Source organism: Myotis lucifugus, unplaced genomic scaffold, assembly GCF_000147115.1.
Source record: "Myotis lucifugus unplaced genomic scaffold, Myoluc2.0 scaffold_293, whole genome shotgun sequence".
In the NCBI taxonomy this organism is placed as follows: domain Eukaryota; kingdom Metazoa; phylum Chordata; class Mammalia; order Chiroptera; family Vespertilionidae; genus Myotis; species Myotis lucifugus.
In genome coordinates this window covers 481,059-501,509 of record NW_005871341.1, presented here as the reverse complement: position 1 = coordinate 501,509, position 20,451 = coordinate 481,059, and the positions used below count along the sequence as shown (strand labels likewise).

General features: G+C 42.5%; 1 protein-coding gene across 1 annotated transcript; it reads left to right on the top strand.

The window, feature by feature from the left end:
• Positions 1-455: 455 nt before the first annotated feature.
• Positions 456-9,181, top strand: ANKRD7 (ankyrin repeat domain 7). The gene is given in 7 exon segments (XM_006099979.1): positions 456-503; positions 555-685; positions 6,565-6,679; positions 6,840-7,013; positions 7,880-7,986; positions 9,036-9,126; positions 9,128-9,181. Coding segments are annotated over 7 exon segments (720 nt in total).
• Positions 9,182-20,451: the final 11,270 nt, after the last annotated feature.

The window sequence follows — 20,451 nt, the reverse complement described above, 5'->3', positions numbered from 1 at the left end:
AGAAGGGGTCAATAGAGGAAAAGAGGAGACATATATGTAATATTTTTCAACAATAAAGATTTAATTTTAAAAAAAGTCACTAAGGCTCTTGATCCAATAGGAAGACTGAGTGAGTGTGACAGTCACTGTGAATCAGGTCTGGGCCCTCCTAAGACTGGGTCCCAACCCCAGCTGCTCTAGGAGCTGAGCATTGTGAGGCACCTGCCCTGCCCTCTTCTGGTCATTGTGAGGCACCTGCCCTGCCCTCTTCCGGTCTCTGGCCCACTTCCGGTCTTTGGCCCACTTTCGTGGGTCTCTGGCTCACTTCCGGTCGGTGCCTGGCCCACTTCCGGTCTCTGGCAGCTCTGTCTCCTCCGGGGCTGGTGCGAAACCCCGGCCAGGCAGAGGGCCATGCCGGGCGGTTGGAAGCCGCAGGGGCGCCCTAGTCTGACGGAAGGACTGTCTCCTCCGTGGCCATGAAGAAGCTGTTCACCTTCTGGAGAAGGAGCGATGGGCCCCACAGCGCCTCCTCAGGGCAGCTCTTCCCCGGGGCCCGGGGGGCTCCCCAGGTGCAGCCTGGCTACAGCCTTCGCGATAGGGATTTAAAGACTCTTCATAAAGCTGCGGCCCTCGGGGATCTGGACAAGGTGAAGGAGTACCTGCTGCTCGGGAAGCATGATGTGAACGCTCCGGACAGAAAGTACAGGTGACCGGCGTGGTGGAAGGCAGCGGGGATGGGAAGCCGCGGCCACAGAGGCCCCGGTCCTCTAACCGGAAGCAGGCAGCAGTCGTGTCTGGGCCACCCGGGTGGTGGTCCCTCTTGGCAGGCCCTCGCCGAGAGGTCTGGTAGCCCCTGGCAGGGGGTTACATTCCCAGCTTCCATCGTTTTATTTTTAAAAATGCTTACCTGGATATATGAAGGCGTTTGTGTCCTCTCCGATTCTCTCCTCTCCACCCATTGCCTGAACCTCCACCGGTTACTCCGTTTCCCAATTCCGCCCCCGCCCCCCCCCCCCCCCATAGATCCTATTGTCCACAGCCACCCCCGCTTTGCCGTATTACTAATGTCGTGATAAAGAAAAGAGTAGAGATGACTTCCCAGATCAGTGATTATTAAGATGGAGACTTTGAAACAGCGAAACAATGAACTCTTTAATGTGGATCTTTTATGATTTTTTTTTCCAATTGCAGAGCTATCTTCCAAAATCCCATCAAGACCACTTACTGCAAAACAAAATGAATTTTATAGATTAAGAGATGAAGAAGTTATGTGTTTGGCATTCATAACAGAAAATATATCCCATCTGTGCCTATAGTAATGTCTTTTGGGGAGTTTTTAAGTTATAAGGCATGAAAGGCGTCATCTTTCATCATAATTGGGTAACTGGAAACTATGGCGAGAAAGATGATTTGTGTCATCTTGCTGATAGTTTGACCTCCTCTTTAACAAGAACAGAGTTACCTAATTTATCTTTCATTCTATAAAACTCCATTGAATTACTTTACAGGGTCGTGGAGAACCTCAACATGACTTCATTCAGCGGTCAGTTCTCAGTCTTACCTGGCTGGCATCTCGGACAAGTATCTCACTTGCCCTATCAGTAGTAGTTGAAATATTGTCTTGTCTTTCAGGACATTTCTCCTACTTCTGTGGGCACTTTCCAGACTCCTTTGCTGATTTCTCCTCATCCTCCTGACCAGTAAAAATTTGAGGGCTCAGACCTTGAATTGATAATTGATATTCTCATCCCTCTCTCTCGTTGTAACTCTAATCTCTAATCTCTATCTCTCTTGTCTCTCTCAATCTTCACTTGCCTGGTGAAGAGAGATTGGTTTTAAATATTTATGTTCCAATCCTTCCAACTTTTTATCTTTCCCATATCTCTCTCTCTCTCTCTCTCTCTCTCTCTCTCTCTCTCTCTCTCTCCTACTTGGATGTCTAGTAGGCTGTGATATGCTTCTCAATGTTCAATAACGAGCACTTGGCAGGATGGGGGTGGGAACTGGGGGGAAGAGAAGCCCTGATTTAAAGCTATCAATATGATGTCAACTGACTAATGATTCCTGAATATTTACCAGTTGGCTCATGAGATCAGGCATCTCAAACATACCCAAACTGGACTCCTGTTTTTCCTCTTCAGATCTGCTCTTCTCTTTCTATAAATGCCAAGTCCTTTTGTTCAGTCTGAAAGGTGAAGGCTCAATTTTAAACTAATACTTTTCGTCACACTACTCAAACCTGGAATAGATCTAAAGTGCCCAGTCTAGAGTTGAAAATAATAATCTAGAGTGAAGTAGCTTCCTTGGTTTCTTTGTCACTTACCCTGGATTCTAAGTTATCAAGAACCCAAGAAAGTCAGTTAATAAAAAGAGTATTCTTATGATAACCCCTAATTAAAGACTGCAGTTATGATCTGGCCTTGCACTCTGTCTAGAGCAGCGGTTCTCAACCTGTGGGTCGCCAACCTGTGGGTCGAGACCCCTTTGGGGGTCGAATGACCTTTCACAGGGGTCGCCTAAGACCATCGGAAAACACATATATAATTACATATTGTTTTTGTGATTAATCACTATGCTTTAATTATGTTCAATTTGTAACAATGAAAATACATCCCGCATATCAGATATTTACATTACGATTCATTAACAGTAGCGAAATTACAGTTATGAAGTAGCAACGAAAATAATTTTATGGTTGGGGGTCACCACAACATGAGGAACTGTATTAAAGGGTCGCGGCATTAGGAAGGTTGAGAACCCCTGGTCTAGAGGAACAAAACTTTTCATTTCAGCTTCCATAGTCCCATCCACACTTGACATCCATCTAATTCATGCCTTTTGTTAAACTTGAATGAGAGATTTCTAAAATCTTATAATTTTCCACCTGTCCACAATCTATGCTGACAATTCTTTCACTGATGTTTGAGAGAGTGAGAGGCTGGGAGAAAACCACACTTGAATGAAACAAAATGATACCAGCTAGCCTGAAACTTTAGAAATGAGCACTAGGCCTCACAGGAATTTAGATTTTTTTGTAAGTAGGTATTATGAGTTAAAAAGTGTCAAAACAAACTAATGTCTTAGACTGAAAATAAAACACATTGATAAAAGTTAAGGATTTTTGAGAAATGTAATAATATTCTTGGTTTTAAAGTGTTTTTCTAAGATATTTATACATATCCATTTTGCATTCAACTGTTTTAAAAATAGAAGGGTCTTTGTTTGTGACATTTGGTGAAAAAACATTCTTATTGGCTTCAAAGCATTTACTTTGTATGTGTAAACATTCGTGAATGCCCATAACAAAGCTATAATTTACTGCATACTCCATTTGTTAGTTCTGGAATTTAAAATTAGTTAAATCTAAAACTTAAAATAAAACGTAGGCAAATGTTAAATCTGTATGTTTTTAAGACATTTTGTCTTTTTAAACCCTAGTGGATAATTTCATAGGATTCCAAATATTCCAAGAAAGAATCTTTAAATACTATCTTAAAGGTTTGAGTGATATAAACTTTGTAATGTTTCATGCCTGATCAAGAGAGATTAGTCTAGTTTTCACAGTTTTTTTTTGTGAAAGACCAAAGGACTATATTGCTCAATACTTCTTTAGAAAGCTGAGGCTTTTCTAGCCATTTTATTTTATTGAATTTAAGGTTGATTTCCTCTGTTCCTTGGGGCATATGGATGGGCTTAGAGATTAATTGTCACACACTTATTTCTAAGGCTTAGTGAGGTTTAGACTTCAATTAGAAGAGTGAAACTTATCCAGCAGGCATGCAGCAGTCACTTTGGGAAGACCTACTGAAAGTGCCCAAAGGGCATTGACTTGCTCTTGGAGTAGGGTATTGTGGGAACCACATCAGAGACACCTCATAGACAAGGCCAATTAAAGCACAAAGGCCTTGTTGTCAATACACCAAATGTCCAAGGCCACTCTGTCCCTAGGCTAAGATACCATAAGCAGGTGCAAGGACATAAGCACAGTAATTCCACAGTATACTGCTCATGCATGCCCTTCTGTAGCCAAAATATGATTGATCTAACTATTGGCAGGAAGCCTTTTTTGTCTCTGGAATAATATACAAGTTACTGACCATCTAGTGTGTTGGAGTGTGACGAAGTATGCTGGAGTGTGTGCTACACAGAGATGTAAGGCTACAGAGACCAGCCAGTGTGCTGGGCAGGAGAGACAGAAGCTGCTGAGCCAGACTGGAGAAGCTGCTGAGGCAGAGAGCTCAGATACCACTATGATGTTATTTTTAGAGACAGCCTGCAACTGTTCAGATAATAACTATAGGTACAGAGATTAATGCTGCTATGTAGGAAAGATATGTATTTACCAGGTGGTGTACGGCTGCCTGTATGAACTTTGCTGTGAAGGACTGTGTTGTCTGATGGCTATATGGCCACTGGCTTCTGCAATAAAGACTCATTCTTATACACCCATAACTCCTCATGGCTTCTCTATCTACTAGTAAGACCTGGTGTCCAAGAAGGTCCAGCCCTAGACAGAGAGGCTTGGACCCAACAGTTAGTGGAGTAGGGTGCGAGAAGGAACCTACTCTGGCATAGTCAAATGGAATTTGGAAGAATATATAGACTCAGAGCACCAGAGCTCTGGCTGGACTCCGGCTGCATCTGACACTCAGAGCATAAGTACTGAGCAGTGCTCTTGCTATCTCTGAGATATATATATATACACATACATACACACACACTAATAAAAGACAAAGATGCTAATTGACCATACCTTTGCTACGCCCAAGGCATGGCCCCCCAGCCAGTCAGAGCGACTATATGCAAATTAGCCCAACCAAGATGGCGGCCGGCAGCCATGGAGCTGGAGCAAGCAGGAGGCTTGGTTGCCCTGGCGATGGAGGAAGCCAAGCTTCCCGCCTTCCCTGGCCGGCTGTGGCCTCCGCAAAAGGCAACAAAGTTTCAATTATGGAAGATAAATAAATTCCAGATACCTGCTTCCAGCCAGCCTCCACTGGGAGCTTGGGTGGCTGGGGGCTGTGGCCAGCCTGCAAACAGCCATAAGCTCCTCACCCAGGCTGGCCATACCCTCATGGGGTGAGGGTCCCCGCTGGGGGGCCTGACCAGCCTGCAAACAGCCATCAGCCCCTCACCCAGACTGGCCAGGCACCCCAGCAGGACTCTCCACCCTGAAGGGGGTGTAGCCAGCCTGAAAACAGCCCTCTGCCCCTCACTCAGGCTGGTCAGGCACCCCAGCGGGGACCCCTACCCTGAAGGGATTGTGGCCAGCCTACAAACAGCCATCAGCCCCTCACCTGGGCTGGCCAGTTACCCCAGCAGGGACCCCCACCCTAAGGAACTGTGGCCAACCTGCAAACAGCCCTCAGCCCTTCACCCAGGCTGGCCAGGCACCTCAGCGGGGACCTGCACACTGAAGGGGCTGTGGCCAGCCTGCAAACAGCCATCAGCCCCTCACCCAGGCTAGCCAGGCACCCTAGTAGGAACCCCCTCCCTGAAGTGGCTGTGGCCAGCCTGAAAACGGCCCTCAGCCCCTCACCCAGGCTGGCCAGGCACCCCAGTGGGGACCCCCACCCTGAAGGGGGTGTGGCCAGTCTGAAAAAGGCCCTCAGCTCCTCACCCAAGCTGGCCAGGCACCCCAGCGGGCCCCCCACCCTGATCTGGGACACCCTTCAGGGCAAACCAGCCGGCCCCCACCCATGCACCAGGTCTCTATCCTATAAAATAAAAGGGTAATATGCAAATTGACCCTAACAACAGAGCAACTAGGAATCACTGGTCACTATGACACACACTGACCACCAGGTGGCAGATGTTCAATGCAGGAGCTGCCCCCTGGTGGTCAGTGTGCGCCCATAGGGGGAGCTCTGCTCAGCCACAAGCAAGGCTGACGGCTGCCAGTACAGCGGTGGTGGTGGGAGCCTCTCCCGCCTCAGCAGCGCTAAGGATATCCGACTGCAGCGAGGCCTGCTCTCCACTGGCAAGTGGACATCCCCCGAGGGCTCCCGGACTGCCAGAGGGATGTCTGACTGCCAGCTTATTCCCAATCCCCCAGGGAGAGGGCCTAAGCCAGCAGGTGGTGATCCCTAAGGGGTCCCAGACTGCAAGAGGGCACAGTCCAGGCTGAGGGACCCTCCTGAGTGCACAAATTTTTGTGCACTGGTGCTCTAGTATATATATATATTAATGAAAAAAGAGAACTGGGGTGGGGGTTGGGAGGAGAGGTGGATCTAAATATTGAGTAAAAGACACCTAGGTTCCTTGGGACTAAATTCTTAGGATATGTATAATAATGGATGAAGGAGACAATAGAATGTTTGCTAGGATTTGCCAAGCTACTACTGAAAGTTATTTTAGGTGGGCTTAAAGCTGCTTGGCCCTTTGGGTTGTGTGTTTGGGTTGAGGGCTGGGCACGCTTCTTACTACACAAGGAATAATTCAGTAAAAAGCAATTATAATTAATGTTAATTTTGTTTAAATATAAATCAGTACATTAAGCAAATACCTTAATATATGATCTGGCATGAATAGAGTATCTTCTCAAACTAAGCCTTATTTCTAACTTTGTGTCTTGTTATATTTATATAGGACACCTTTGCACCTGGCCTGTGCTTTTGGATGTTCAAATGTTGTGTCTTTCTTAATTGAGAAACAATGCAAAATAAACGTCTTTGATAGTGAAAACAAATCTCCATTGATTAAGGTGTGCTAATTTTTCCTTTTCAATTGGAATGTGTTTGAGCTCTTTTCCTAATTAACTTTTGTTGAATTTCATATTTTAAAACAAAATATTAAACATTTGATTAATATAGCATATCCTGAGTGGAAAATTGGTTACTCATCTATTTTTGTTGTATTGACAGGCAGTACAGTGTAAAAACGAGACTTGTGCTGCTATGCTTCTAGACCAAGGTGCAGACCCAAATATAATGGATTTTGATGGCAATACTGCTCTTCATTATGCTGTCTATGGCCAAAGTGTCGCATTAGTAAAAAAACTGCTTGAATACAAAGTTAATCTTGAAGCACAAAATAAGGTAGTCTTCTATTAAAAACACATTATATTTTAGAAGGCAATGAAAGAGGTATTCATTGCAGATAATTTATATCTGTTGAAACACATGTTATATAAAGTATGAATTTTCCAAAATGAAATTGGGGAGGAGAATGAGATTATTAAACATTGGTGTGGTTTTCCTTTTTAAAAAGTCTTTCTCCATTTTATTTCAAATTATAATCCTGACCTCTAAAGCAACATCACATTTAATAGTGATAACTGTTCAAAGGCCTATATCAAATGAGAACTATTTTATTTTCCTATAAATGAATATTGATTAGGAATCATAAAACCTATATTTTTTCTATTTACATACTTATGAATAATGGTAAGAATAGGGTTGAATTAGAAAATCACTTACAATACTAAAAGTAATCCAGATCTCCTATTGAGACATTATGGAAAACTGATGAGTATTTTTTTAAGCTTCTTAGCACCTTAGTTCACTGATATTTTGTTTACACGACACACTTGTAGTGCCAGCTTGGAAGTTTAAATGAATCCCTATGAAAATTCAATTGTTAACAACATTATAAAATGTGAATGTATGATTTGCAATACTTATATTAAATGCTAGGCGCTCATCACCTAAATAATCTAGGCTCCTCTTACCCACAATTTGCATTAAGACTAGAGTTGAAACTTTAATTTTGTTTTTTGACTGGCCTAACTCTAATTTATTTTCTTGGTCTTTAAAATCATATTTTGTTATGTATTAAAACCTTTTAAAAATTAAAGTGTATATCAGATGTTTCTTAATAGCACACTTATCTTTTAAATTGAATTTGGATCTAAAAGGCATGTTAACGTACAATATTTTAAATACTCTAAAATAATTTTTTTCAGGATGGATGCACTCCACTTTTACTTGCTGTTACTGAAAACAATGCAGAAATAGTGAAATTTCTTCTGAAGAGAGGAGCAGATGCGAATGCTTCAGATCAGAATCAAAGGTATAATTTGACATGCTAAATAGGAGCATATACCTACAGCAACCTAATGGGATGATAAATATATATTTGTGGGCATTTATATGTATATACATATATATGTTGATATATAAAATGTATATTATTGATGCTGTTGTTGGTTTTGGAAAAAGATCTGGCCATATGATTTTGAGCCAATAACCTAGATTCCCAAGACCTGTCTTCCTGTAAAATCAAACATTTGGACAAAATTGATAGCTTATTATTATTATAACTAGAGGTCCAGTGCATGAATTCATGCACCATTGGGGTCCCTCGGCCTGGCCTGGGGTATTGGGCTGAAACAGGCTCTCTGACATCTCCTGAAGGGTCCCAGATTTCGAGAGGGCACAGGCCAGGCCGAGGGACCCACCAGTGCATGATCGGGGCTGGGGAGGGACGCGGGAGGTTGGCCAGCTGGGGAGGGACTATGGCAGGGCTCCAGGGCATGTCTAGCCCATCTCGCTCAGTCCTGATCGGCCGGACCCAGCAGTAAGGTAACCTACCGGTCAGAGTGTCCACCCCTGGGTGGTCAGTGCACGTCATAGTGAGCAATTGAGCAGCCTTAGCATATCATTAGCATATTACGCTTTGGTTGAAGGGATGACTGGATGACCAGACACTTAGCATATTAGGCTTTTATTATACAGGATAATTTTTTATAACATTAGAATTTTATACAGAAACTCAATCTCTACCTCCTATATGTTGTAGTTAAATGAGGGTAGGGAACCCAGAGCTTCAGACACACTCCTCCATAACATTTTGAGGCATCTCCTTGAAAACCCTAGGGTTTTGGGAAGGAGGCATTGAAAACCATTGAGCTAGCTGCTTCCTAGGGGCTCTTTATATTCAGACTCCCAATAAGATCTGGGATTGGCACAGGTTTTTGAGCAGAGCACTTTTTACATTCTTGCCCTGATTCTTTTCCTGATCGAGATTCTACACTTGAACAGTACATTTAAAGATTAACTTTTGAAAAAAGTACAAGACATGTTTAATCCATAAATAGACATTTATATCTCTTGTTCCAGAACAGCCCTTATGATTGCTCTAAGTGATGAACCAACAAATTTGGTCAGTCTTCTTCTTCAGAAAGAAGTGGACCTATCTTGCCAAGATATTTATGGATTCACAGCTGAGGAATATGCTTCTTTTAATGGTTTTACTATGTAAGTGATACTGCATATCTTTTAACACTTATATGGAATTTGATCATTAGAAGAGAAACATGAGCCCCCAAATACAATGCTGGAATAGGCTCTGCAGTGTGGGTGACCACATTATGAACTCTGGTCCCATAGATTCAAGGATCCTTGCTTTCACCTGTTTGTAGGGTCAATCAATGTAAGAACTACAGGTAGGCAGAATGTACAAATTAACTCATAGTGGCATGGGAATTTAAAGAATGCCAAGACAGGGAATTCCAACAACTAGTGACATAGCCATTAATAAAAATCTGGGCAATAGGGTTGGGCAAAATATATTTAATTCACACAAGTTCCGTTAATTGTGTTTACACATTAGCAATGCAATAAGTATATTCTCATGAACCCAAAAGATAAAACTTTTCATGTATAATCATATATTTCTGATTTTAATAGTAGGTGAGAAAATAAAATGCATTATTCAGAAAACATTTTTTTTTGTCCCTCTTTTGCAATGGGAACTAAGCTTTCTGTAATTGTCACTGTTGTTGCTTGAATAGCTATTACCTTTCTACCATATTTAGCACATACATGGCCATTGCTTATTAGTACCATTTGTTCACTCTTTCTTGGTACATAGATTCTATGGTTCCTTAAGAGTGGAAGCATAAAAAATCTTTCTCATATATATTGTTTTGTTTTGTTTTATTTCATTTTTATTGTTGTTAATGCTCATCTGAGGATATTTTTTCCATTGATTTTTAGAGTGGAAGGGAGGGAGAGAGAGAGAGGGGGAGAGAGAGAGAGAGAGAGAGAGAGAGAGAGAGAGAGAGAGAGAGAGAAACATCAAGGTGAAAGATACACATCGATTTGTTGCCTCCTACACACACTCTTACCCAGGCCAGGAATCAAACCTGCAACCCAATACATGCCTTTGACAGGGAATCGAACCTGAAACCCTTTCGTGTGTGGCCAATGCTCTAACTATTGAGAAACACTGGCCAGGGCTCTCATATAGTTTTTTTAAAAAAATAAGTGAAACCGTGTAAAATGAGGGAATTATGTTTAGATATTTATGTTACAGTTAGCTTTAATCCATACGTTGCTTCATTTCTTTCACTGAAATTCTGAAACCGTATACCTAATTATTACATAAAACTTAAATAACAATATTTGTGATGAATTGAAATTGACATGTATCTATTAAAACAATTTTTGCTGTTTATTTTCAAAAAAAATATAATTATTTAGGTCTCTAAAAATCAGGGTGCTTTTTTATTTTGGTAAATATATCTCATATTGGCATGGAGAAAAGGTTTATTCTTTACTGGGTATGGCTCAGTCCCTGTTAATTGTGTTCATGTGTTGATTTACTATTAAGCCCAAGTGTTATGAGCTAAATTGTGTAACTGCCCCTCACTCCCATAAGATTCATGTGTTGAAGCCCTAATCCCGAGTAACTCAAAATTTGGATGCATATATTTGAAGAAAGGGCTTTTAAAGAGATAATAAGTTGAAATGACTGTGCATTAGGTTGGGCCCTAATCCAATCTGACTGGTTTCTTTATAAGAAGGGGAGAGTATGACATACAGAGAGACATCAGAGGTGCTCATGCACATAGGCAACAAGAGGGCAGTAATCTACTAGCCAAGGAGAGAAACTTGGAACAGATCCTTCCCTTATGGCTCTTAGAGAAAACCCATCCTGCTGACACCCTGATCTTGGACTTTCAGCCTCCAGAATTATGAAAAAATAAATTTCTGTGATTTGAGTCACCCAGTATGGTATTTTGTCATGGCCTCCCCAGCAAATTAATATACCAAATATAACCTAAAGCTACTTTTTCTACCTTGCTAATGGCTTTTTTGTGATGGCAGGAAAAAAAGAAGTGCCAGAGAATGGGAGTACATGAAATAAAAATGGTGACTGTTAATGCAGTTGGCTTGAGAGGTTGCTTGAGGTCAGTGCCAGTGTGTGACATCCTTGGCAAGGCATTAGCTAATGTCTAAGGTCTTAATTTGATAATTATGTATTCAATTGACTATTTATGAATGCTGATATTCATATATATTTTCTCTTTATGAATAGATATCATCATCTGATTGCTAATTATGGAAATAAGAAGAAAGTTAAAAAGATATCTTATAAAGGTACAACCTTGGACACTACATGTGATACAGAGCTGGAGGAAGGTAAGAAGATAAAAACAGAAGTAGTTTTTCTTGTTGGTTATTTGTTTGTCTTTTAGGAAGAAACACAGCTTTCTCGAGTAATATTTTATTTGAAATTGTAATTTTCTCCTCTTTTGAAATGCTAAATATTTTTAAGAACTGTTAAGAATATGTGTGACTAAAATATTTTGGCATTGTGTTGACTGAAAATGTAATGTAAAGATATACTGAGTGATTAAGATAATTTTATCTATAGTCTCTTGACTAGATATAGAAAACAGACTAGACTAATTTTTGTATTGCATAGAGATTTTAATAGATATTAGTAAATTATTTTAAAACAACTCAGTTAAGTACTTTGATAATAGATAATATAATCTATACTTAATCACTACATAAAATTTAAAATTAAGTAACACTATTTGTGATGAATTGAAAATGCCATGCCTCTATTAAAATAATTTTTGGTGTTTATTTTCAAAAATAAATATAGTTATTTAGGTCTGTAAAAATCAGCTTTTTTTGGTTAATATGTCTTATTGGCACTTTCTTATTGTTCAATGAAATAAAAATTTGTACAAATATTCTCTGTATTCACCAGCAACCACACTCCTACCCTACCCTTTACCTGTGGTATAAAAAAGAAAACAAGGTGGGGGCAGAAAGGGAGCCTGATGGTAACAGATCATATAAATGCCACACATTCCAAACACTCACCATGCCCTGAGTCTGTAGTCATGATCCGTAGAACAATGCTTGGCCTTATTGACTTGAGGTGAGTAAATTGAAGAGAATTTCCCTGAATTCTTCTTTTATAATTTAGTGTCACATACTTTTTCAACAAAGTTTGTTTTCTGGACTCTTGATCTAAATCCTTATATAATTGTCTCCTACTATCTTATTTTCTTTTTTTAAATGTCCATACAGTTATAAGAAGTAAAGAGTTTCCGTGGTTTGCACTTTAAAACCACCCGTAGCTTAACACATATTTCAAGTTTCTAGTCAAATGTTAAATCTTTGCGAGCTTTAAAGTGTAATTGAAATATTAGGTAAAGAAAATTACCAAAAGACACTGCAAAAAATGGCGAAGTTAGAAAGTTGTATTTCTGTCAGATTCAAAGGGGATAAAATGCATAGGACCAATGATAAATTATAACTGTGTTGTAACCAAGGCACTGAATTTAAGAAATGTATTTAGAAGTAAAATATTTGAACATAAATGAAAACATTACAAATTTACTTGTTTCCTAGATGTGTAACTTCATTTCTGCAAATCCATTGCTGCTACCTTGAATTAGAAAAATCTATATGGAAAGAGCAGTTAAGTGAACTATCACAGCATTTTCACTGACTACTTATTTGAAGAAAAATTTGTTAAATTGAGAACAGTTTTCACCATAGAAGATGTGAAGAAATTTCAAAAGACAAAATGTCTATCTCATTAACTATATCAGCTGAAAAGATACAATTGTGTTCAGTATGTAGGCAGAGAAAAACTTTTTAGTCAAAATACTAAATGAAATATTAGTAAAAGTAAACTTTGCAATTTATTGTGTTAAGCATGCATTAGAACATTTAAATAAAGTAAAATATTAACATGTTGACTATAAATAGAGGAGAAGTTAGAAATAATCCTGTGTAGTTAGAAATTCTCTTTTATTTACAAGTAATTTCATTGATAAAGCCTTTTTGATTTTTAAAAAACACTACATTAATACATATTCAGAATATTTGGATTGAAAAGAAAAAAATGCATTACCATAGTCTTATCATTCGAACAAAACATTTGTTCAATTTTTGTAGTCTTTTTAAAATTTGTGTAGCTTTTTTTCCACTCAAAGGGAATTTACAATTTTGCATTTTTCTTTTAAAAAACACCACACATAGTATTCAGTTTTCACTGTGCTCCTTGCCATACCTTAACCATGTTCAATGTGGTCTGGCTTTAAGACTTTTCCCTGGAAGACTTCCTTTAGCTGTCTCCTGGGACAGCTTCCTTGCCTCATGGGACCTCAGTGCAACCTTTTCTGGTTGCCCTGCCATTCTATCACTTGTAGTGCTTTATAATGTACTAGAGGCCCGATGCTCGAAGATTCATGCAAGAATGGGCCTTCCTTCCCCTGGCTGCCGGCACTGCCTTCGCTCCGGCCAGAGCCGCCTTTCTGCCCAGAGGCTCGGAGCGGCTGGGGCAGTGTGGAACGCCATGGTGACGACACAGTGTCCTGCTTGCCCCTGTCCACTCGACGCCTGCATATGCAAATCAACCCACCATCTTTGTTGGGTTAATTTGCATTCTCACTCCTGATTGGCTGGTGGGTGTCATGAGGGTACAGTCAATTTGCATCTTTCTCTTTTATTAATGTAGACTAGAGGCATGATGCACACAATTCGTGAAAGGGGCTCAGCCCTCGTAGCCGCGGCGGCTTGCTTGGCCCTCGCAGCCCTGGCTTCATCCGGAAGGTTTGTTTGGCTGTCCAGTCTAAGCATATTACACTTTTATTATTATAGATTCCTCTCCTCCTGGCCTTGTAGATTCCAAGTTCGACAAGAGCTTGAATTTTTTTGTTCATAGTTAAATTCTCATCACTTGTAAAATGCTTGGTGTGTAGTAGTTATTCAATTTGTCAAATACATAATAACTGACACCTGTCAGGCACTGCTCCAAGTGCTTGACATATGTAATCTTCACATAGTCTTGTTGAGGTAATTGCTATTCATATCCTCATTTTATGATGAATATATGAGGTACATCAAGCTATAGTAGCTTGTCCCAGGTTATTGAATTAGGAAGCTGAGAGCTGGGATATAAACCCATGTATTTTGGATTTAAACCTACTCAGTCTCACTCCAGTATTTGCGCATTAATCAGTATTCTACACCATTTCACTTATAAACATATGAATATACCATCCTTGTAAACTCTATTTTTTAATGCCTCACAGGAAACATTTTAGTATTATTTGCAACTTATTTAAACCACTGGTTCATTTAAATATATGCTTGCTGTGAAAGAGCTAAAGCAGAGGAAGAAAACCTAACAATTCTTGACATCAAGTCAGCACACATTTAATTTCCACTGTGGTTTAGATCAATGGTTCTCCTTTTGTCCCCCATGAAATATTTGGCAATGTCTGGAGAGATTCTGGTTGTCAGGACTGAGGAGGAATACAGTCCACATGCACAGGACAGCCCCCTGTAACAAGTACTTATCTGGCTCCAAATGTCAACAGTGCCCAGGTTTAGAAACACTGATCTAGAATCTATAATATGTACTGGGGAGCAAAGATGAAAAAGATATCTTAGTCTTCTACCCTCAGTGTGTACACAAATGTTTAGTATTTCTCAACAATGTAAGTTAATGAGGGTCAGACAATGTGTTCTCTACCTTTACCATGAGCTTAGAGGAAAAGAGTAATAAAATTACCTAGAGCAGGTTAGGGAGAGTCAGGGGTGATTTCAAATGAAAGAGATTTTGTTAGATGGGTTAGAACAGTGATTCTCAACCTTCTGGCCCTTTAAATACAGTTCCTCATGTTGTGACCCAACCATAAAATTATTTTCGTTGCTACTTCATAACTGTAATGTTGCTACTGTTATTAATCGTAATGTAAATCTCTGATATGCAGGATGGTCTTAGGTGACCCCTGTGAAAGGGTCGTTCGACTGCTAAAGGGGTCGCGACCCACCGATTGAGAACCACTGGGTTAGAAGAACAAGTGAGATTTTGATGGGTCTTCCACTCAGAACTTACCCATCATGGTAAAAGCTAATTCATAAGAGAGGCAAAGGAAAACACCCAAGAATCAGAGGAGGGAAGGATCATTTGTGGTTCCTTCACCAAGGTTAACCCTGGTAGCGAAGAAGAGATTTGAATCAGGTCCTGAAGGCTGGGTAAAATTTTGACATGGGACATCTAATAAAAAATAGATGGGATAGAGAAAAAACATTGTTTATTTATAATTGAAATTGTGCTGACTACCTATTTGGTAAACATGCGTATTCTAGTACAATATATTATATAGTGCTGGCGTAGTGCAACACTATTTGATGAGTTATTTGTGTTCATTGTTGTGGATTCTTCCAAGTATTTACAATCTTAGAAAATTGTCAAATTGAGAATTATTTCCCACATCTTTGCCAGCACTTGTCATTTGTTGATGATAGCCATTCTGACAGGTGTGAGGTGATACCTCATTGTCATTTTGAGTTGCATCTCTCTCTCTGATGATTAGTGCCTTTGAGCATTTTTTTATGTTCCTTTGTCTTCTTTATGTCCACTTTGGCCCATTTTTTAATTTTTTAATTTCCCATTTTTTAATTGTTTTGTCTTCCTTTTGTAAATTGTTAGAGTTCTTTATATATTTTGAAAATTAACCCTTTATCAGATGTATCATTGGCACATATGTTCTCCCATTCAGTGGGCTGTCTTTGTTGATGGTTTCTTTTACTGTGCTGAAGCTTTTTTTATTTTGATGTAGTCCCATTTGTTTATTTTCTCTTTTGTTTCCCTTGCCCTAACAGTGGTCAACAAACTGCGGTTCGGCAAACCGCAGCTTGCGAGCCACATGCGGCTCTTTGGCCCATTGAGTGTGGCTCTTCCACAAAATACTGGCTCTTCCACAAAATACCAACTTCTGCGCATGGGCCACGAAGTTTCAATTGCATTGTATGTGCACGCCCCCACGTGGTATTTTGTGGAAGAGCCACACTCAAGGGGCCAAAGAGCCGCATGTGGCTCGCGAGCTGTGGTTTGCTGACCACAGCCCTAGGAGATGTATCCGCAAACATATTGCTACGATTTTGGTGCCTATGGTTTCTTTTAAGATTTCTATGGTTTCACAACTTACATTTAAGTCTTTTATCCATTTTGAGATTATTCTTGTGTATGGTGTAAGTTGGTGGTCTAGTCTCATTTTTTTGCATGTACCTGTCCAATTTTCCCAACAACACTTATCAAAGAGACTGTCTTGACTCCATTGTATGATCTTGCCTCCCTTGTCAAATGTTAATTGAGCGTAATGGCTTGGGTTGATTTCTGGGTTCTCTGTTTTGTTTCCTTGATCTGTATAACTGTTCTTGTGCCAATACCAGGTGGTTTTGACCACGGTGGCTTTGTTGGATAAGTTGGTGTCTGGTATTGTGATCCTTCTAACTTTTTTCTTTCTCAAGATTGCTGTGGCTACTCAGGTCTTTTTTGGTTCCATATACATTTTTGGAGTATTTTTTTCTGGATCTCTGAAATATGTCATTGGTATTTTAATAGGGATTACACTGAATTTATAGATTGCTTTGGGTAGTATGGATATTTTAATGATGTTAATTCTACCAATCCATGATCATGGTATATTCTTCCACTTGTTTATATTTCCTGTATTTCCTCTTTCAATGTCCTGTTGTTTTCTGAGTATAGGCCTTTTACCTGTTTGGTTAAGTTGATTAATTTTTTTTGTTGCAAGGTAAAATGAATTGTTTTTTTCATTTCTCTTTCTAAGAGTTCATTATTGGTGTATACAAATACTATCAATTTCTGGGTGTTAATTTTGTATCCTAATACATTGTCAAATTCATTTATTAAATATGATAGTTTTTTGATGGATTTGTTATGGTTTTCTATATACAATATCATGTTGTCTGTGAATAATGAGAGTTTTACTGCCTTCTTTCTAATTTGAATGCCTTTTATTTCTTCTTGTGCGATCACTGTGGCTAACAGCCTTCCAGTACTATCCTATCTAATAATAGAGAAACATGGTAATTAACCATAACTTCGCTACCCTTCCCATTGGCTAATCAGCGAGATATGCAAATTAACTGCCAGCCAAGATGGTGGCCGGCAGTCGGGCAGCTGAAGTGAACATGAGGCTTGCTTGCTCCAGTGACGGAGGAAGCCAGTGTTCCCCGCCTGCCGCAGCCCAGCTCTGAGCTTGCTCTCTAAGAAACTATGTTGCAAATATAGAAGCTAAACAAAACCCAGAAACCTGCTTTCAGTCAGCTGGGATCTCAGAGCTGGAGTCGCAACAAAGTTTCAAATACAGAAGGTAAACAAAGCCCAGAAACCTGCGTTCAGCAGCCGAGGTCTCAGAGCTGGAGCCGAGCCTCAGAGCTAAAGCCGGCTCTCAGCTCCAGTGACAGCCATAGAAGGTAAATAAATCCCAGAATAAAAAAAAAAGAAAAAAAGGAGAGGTTGGGAGCTTCAGTCACCCGCCAGCCTGAAAACGGCCCTCAGCCCCTCACCCAGACTGGCCAGGCACCCACTGGGGACCCCCACCCTGAAAGGGGGTGTGACCAGCTGCAAACAGCCATCATGCCCTCACTCAGGCTGGCCAGGCACCCAAGCGGTACCCCCACCCTGATCCAGGACAGACTACCTTCAGGCAAACCAGCCAGCCCCACTCGTGCACCAGGCCTCTATCCTATATAGTAAAAGGGTAATATGCCTCCCAGCACTGGGATCAGCGGAGCCGCGAGGCCTCCCAGCACTGGGATCAGCGGAGCCACGAGGCCTCCTGGCCCCTGGAGCAGCGTGACAGGGGCAGCGCCCAAACCCCCTGATCGCCCTGCGGCTCTGTGTGTGACAGGGGGCAGGGCCACAACCTCCCTATCCACCCTGCTCTGTGTGTGACAGGGTGCGGCGCCCCAACCCTCCCATGGGCCCTGCTATGTGTGTGACGGGGTGGAGCCGCAACCTCCCCATTGGCCCAGCCCTGAGTGTGACAGGGGGGAGTGCCCCAACTCCCTGATCGGCCCTGCTCTGTGGGTAACAGGAGGTGGCGCCCCAACCCCCTGATCTGCCCTGCTCTGTGCATGACAGGGGGTGGCGCCGCAACCTCCCCATCGACTCTGCCTTGAGTGTGACAGGGGGCGGCGCCCCAACGGCCCAATTTGCCCTACCCTGAGCGTGACTGAGGGTGGCATCGCAACCTCCTGATCCGCCCTGCTCTGTGCATGACAGGGAGGAGCTCCCCTACCCCGTGATTGGCCCTGCTCTGTGGGTGACAGGGGGAGCTCCCCAACACCCTGATCGGCCCTGCTCTATGTGTGACAGGGTATGGAGCCCCAACCCCCCTGATGGGCCCTGCTCTGTGCGTGACAGGGTATGGAGCCCCAACCCCCCTGATGGGCCCTGCTCTGTGCGTGACAGGGGGCAGCGCCCCAACCCCCTGATTGGCTGGCTTTGTATGTGACAATGGTGGCGCCACAACCCCCTGATCCGCCCTGCTCTGTGCATGACAGGGGATGGTGCCGCAACCTCCCCATCGACTCTGCCTTGAGTGTGACAGGGGGTGGTGCCCCAACCCCCCAATCGGCCCTACCCTGAGCGTGACTGAGGGTGGCATCACAACCTCCTGATCCGCCCTGCTCTGTGCATGACAGGGGATGGTGCCGCAACCTCCCCATCGACTCTGCCTTGAGTGTGACAGGGGGTGGTGCCCCAACCCCCCAATCGGCCCTACCCTGAGCGTGACTGAGGGTGGCATCACAACCTCCTGATCTGCCCTGCTCTGTGCATGACAGGGGGCGGCGCCCCAACTCCCCAGTTGGCCCTGTTCTGAGCTCGACCAGGAGCTGTGGGGCAGGCACCTAGGGATTGGGCCTGCCCTCTGCCATCCGGGAGCGGGCCTAAGCCAGCAAGTCATTATCTCCCAAGGGGTCCCAGACTGTGAGAGGGCACAAGTGGGGCTGAGGGATACCCCCCCCACCCCCCCCAGCCAGTGCACAAATTTTTGTGGACCAGGCCTCTAGTCCTATCTAGTAATAGACAAGCATGGTAATTGACCATACCTTTGCTACGTCTCCCATTGGCTAATCAGTGTGATATGCAAATTAACCCAACTAATATGGCGGCCGGCAGCCACGCAGCTGAAGCGAGCAGGAGGCTTGCTTGCTCCAGTGATGGAGAAAGCCAAGGTTTCCGCCTGCCGCGGCCTGGCTCTGAGCTCCGAAAGCAACGAAGTTTCAATTATGGAAGCGAAACAAACCCCAGATACCTGCTTTCAGCAGGCCATGGCCTCAGAGCTGGAGTGAGTAGGAACCAGCTCTCAGCTCCAGTGACGGCAACAAAGTTTCAATTATAGAAGGTAAATAAATCCCAGATTTAAAAAAAAAAGAATAAATGGAGAGGCTGGGAGCTTCGGTTGCCGGCCAGCCTGAAAACGGCCTTCAGCCCCTCACCCAGGCTGGCCAGGCACCCAAGCGGGACACCCACCCTGATCCGGGACACCCTTCAGGGCAAACCAGCCAGCCCCGACCCGTGCACCAGGCCTCTATCCTATATAATAAAAGGGTAATATGCAAACTGACCCTAACAGCAGAAAGACTGGGAATGACTGGTCACTATGACACACACTGACCACCAGGTGGCAGACGCTCAATGCAGGAGCTGCCTTCTGGTGGTCAGGGCGCTCCCACATGGGGGAGCTCTGCTCAGCCACAAGCCAGGCTGATGGCTGCCAGTACAGCAGTGGTGGTGGGAGCCTCTCCTGCCTCCTCAGCAGCGCTAAGGATGTCTGACTGCAGCTTAGATCTGTTCCCCCCTGGCAAGTGGACATCCCCCGAGGGCTTCCGGGCTGCCAGAGGGATGTCTGATTGCCAGCTTAAGCCCAATCCCCTGGGGAGCAGGCATAAGCCAGCAGGTGGTCATCCCCCAAGGGGTCCCAGACTGCGAGAGGGCACAGGCCGGGCTGAGGGACCAGCCACCCCCCGAGTGTACAAATTTTTGTGCAGCGGGCCTCTAGTGTTAAATAAGAATGGTAAAAGTGGACATCCCTGTCTGGTTCCTGGTTGTAAAATGTTCTTAGGGGAAATGATTTTAGTTTTTGCCTATTGAATATGATGTTGGCTGGAGGTTTGTCATATATGGCTTTTATTATGTTGAGATATGGCCTCTGTACTCTCACTCTGCTGAGAGATTTTATCAAAAAAGGTGTTGGATTTTGTCAAATGCTTTTTGTGTCTATTGATATGATTGTGTGATTTTGTCTTTTAATTTGTTTATGTGATGTATCATGTGTATTGATTTGTGAATATTGTACTACCTTGCATCCCTGGAATAAATCCCACTTGGTCATGGTATATGATCTTTTATACACTGCTGATGGGAATGCAGATTGGTGCAGCCACTATGGAAAAT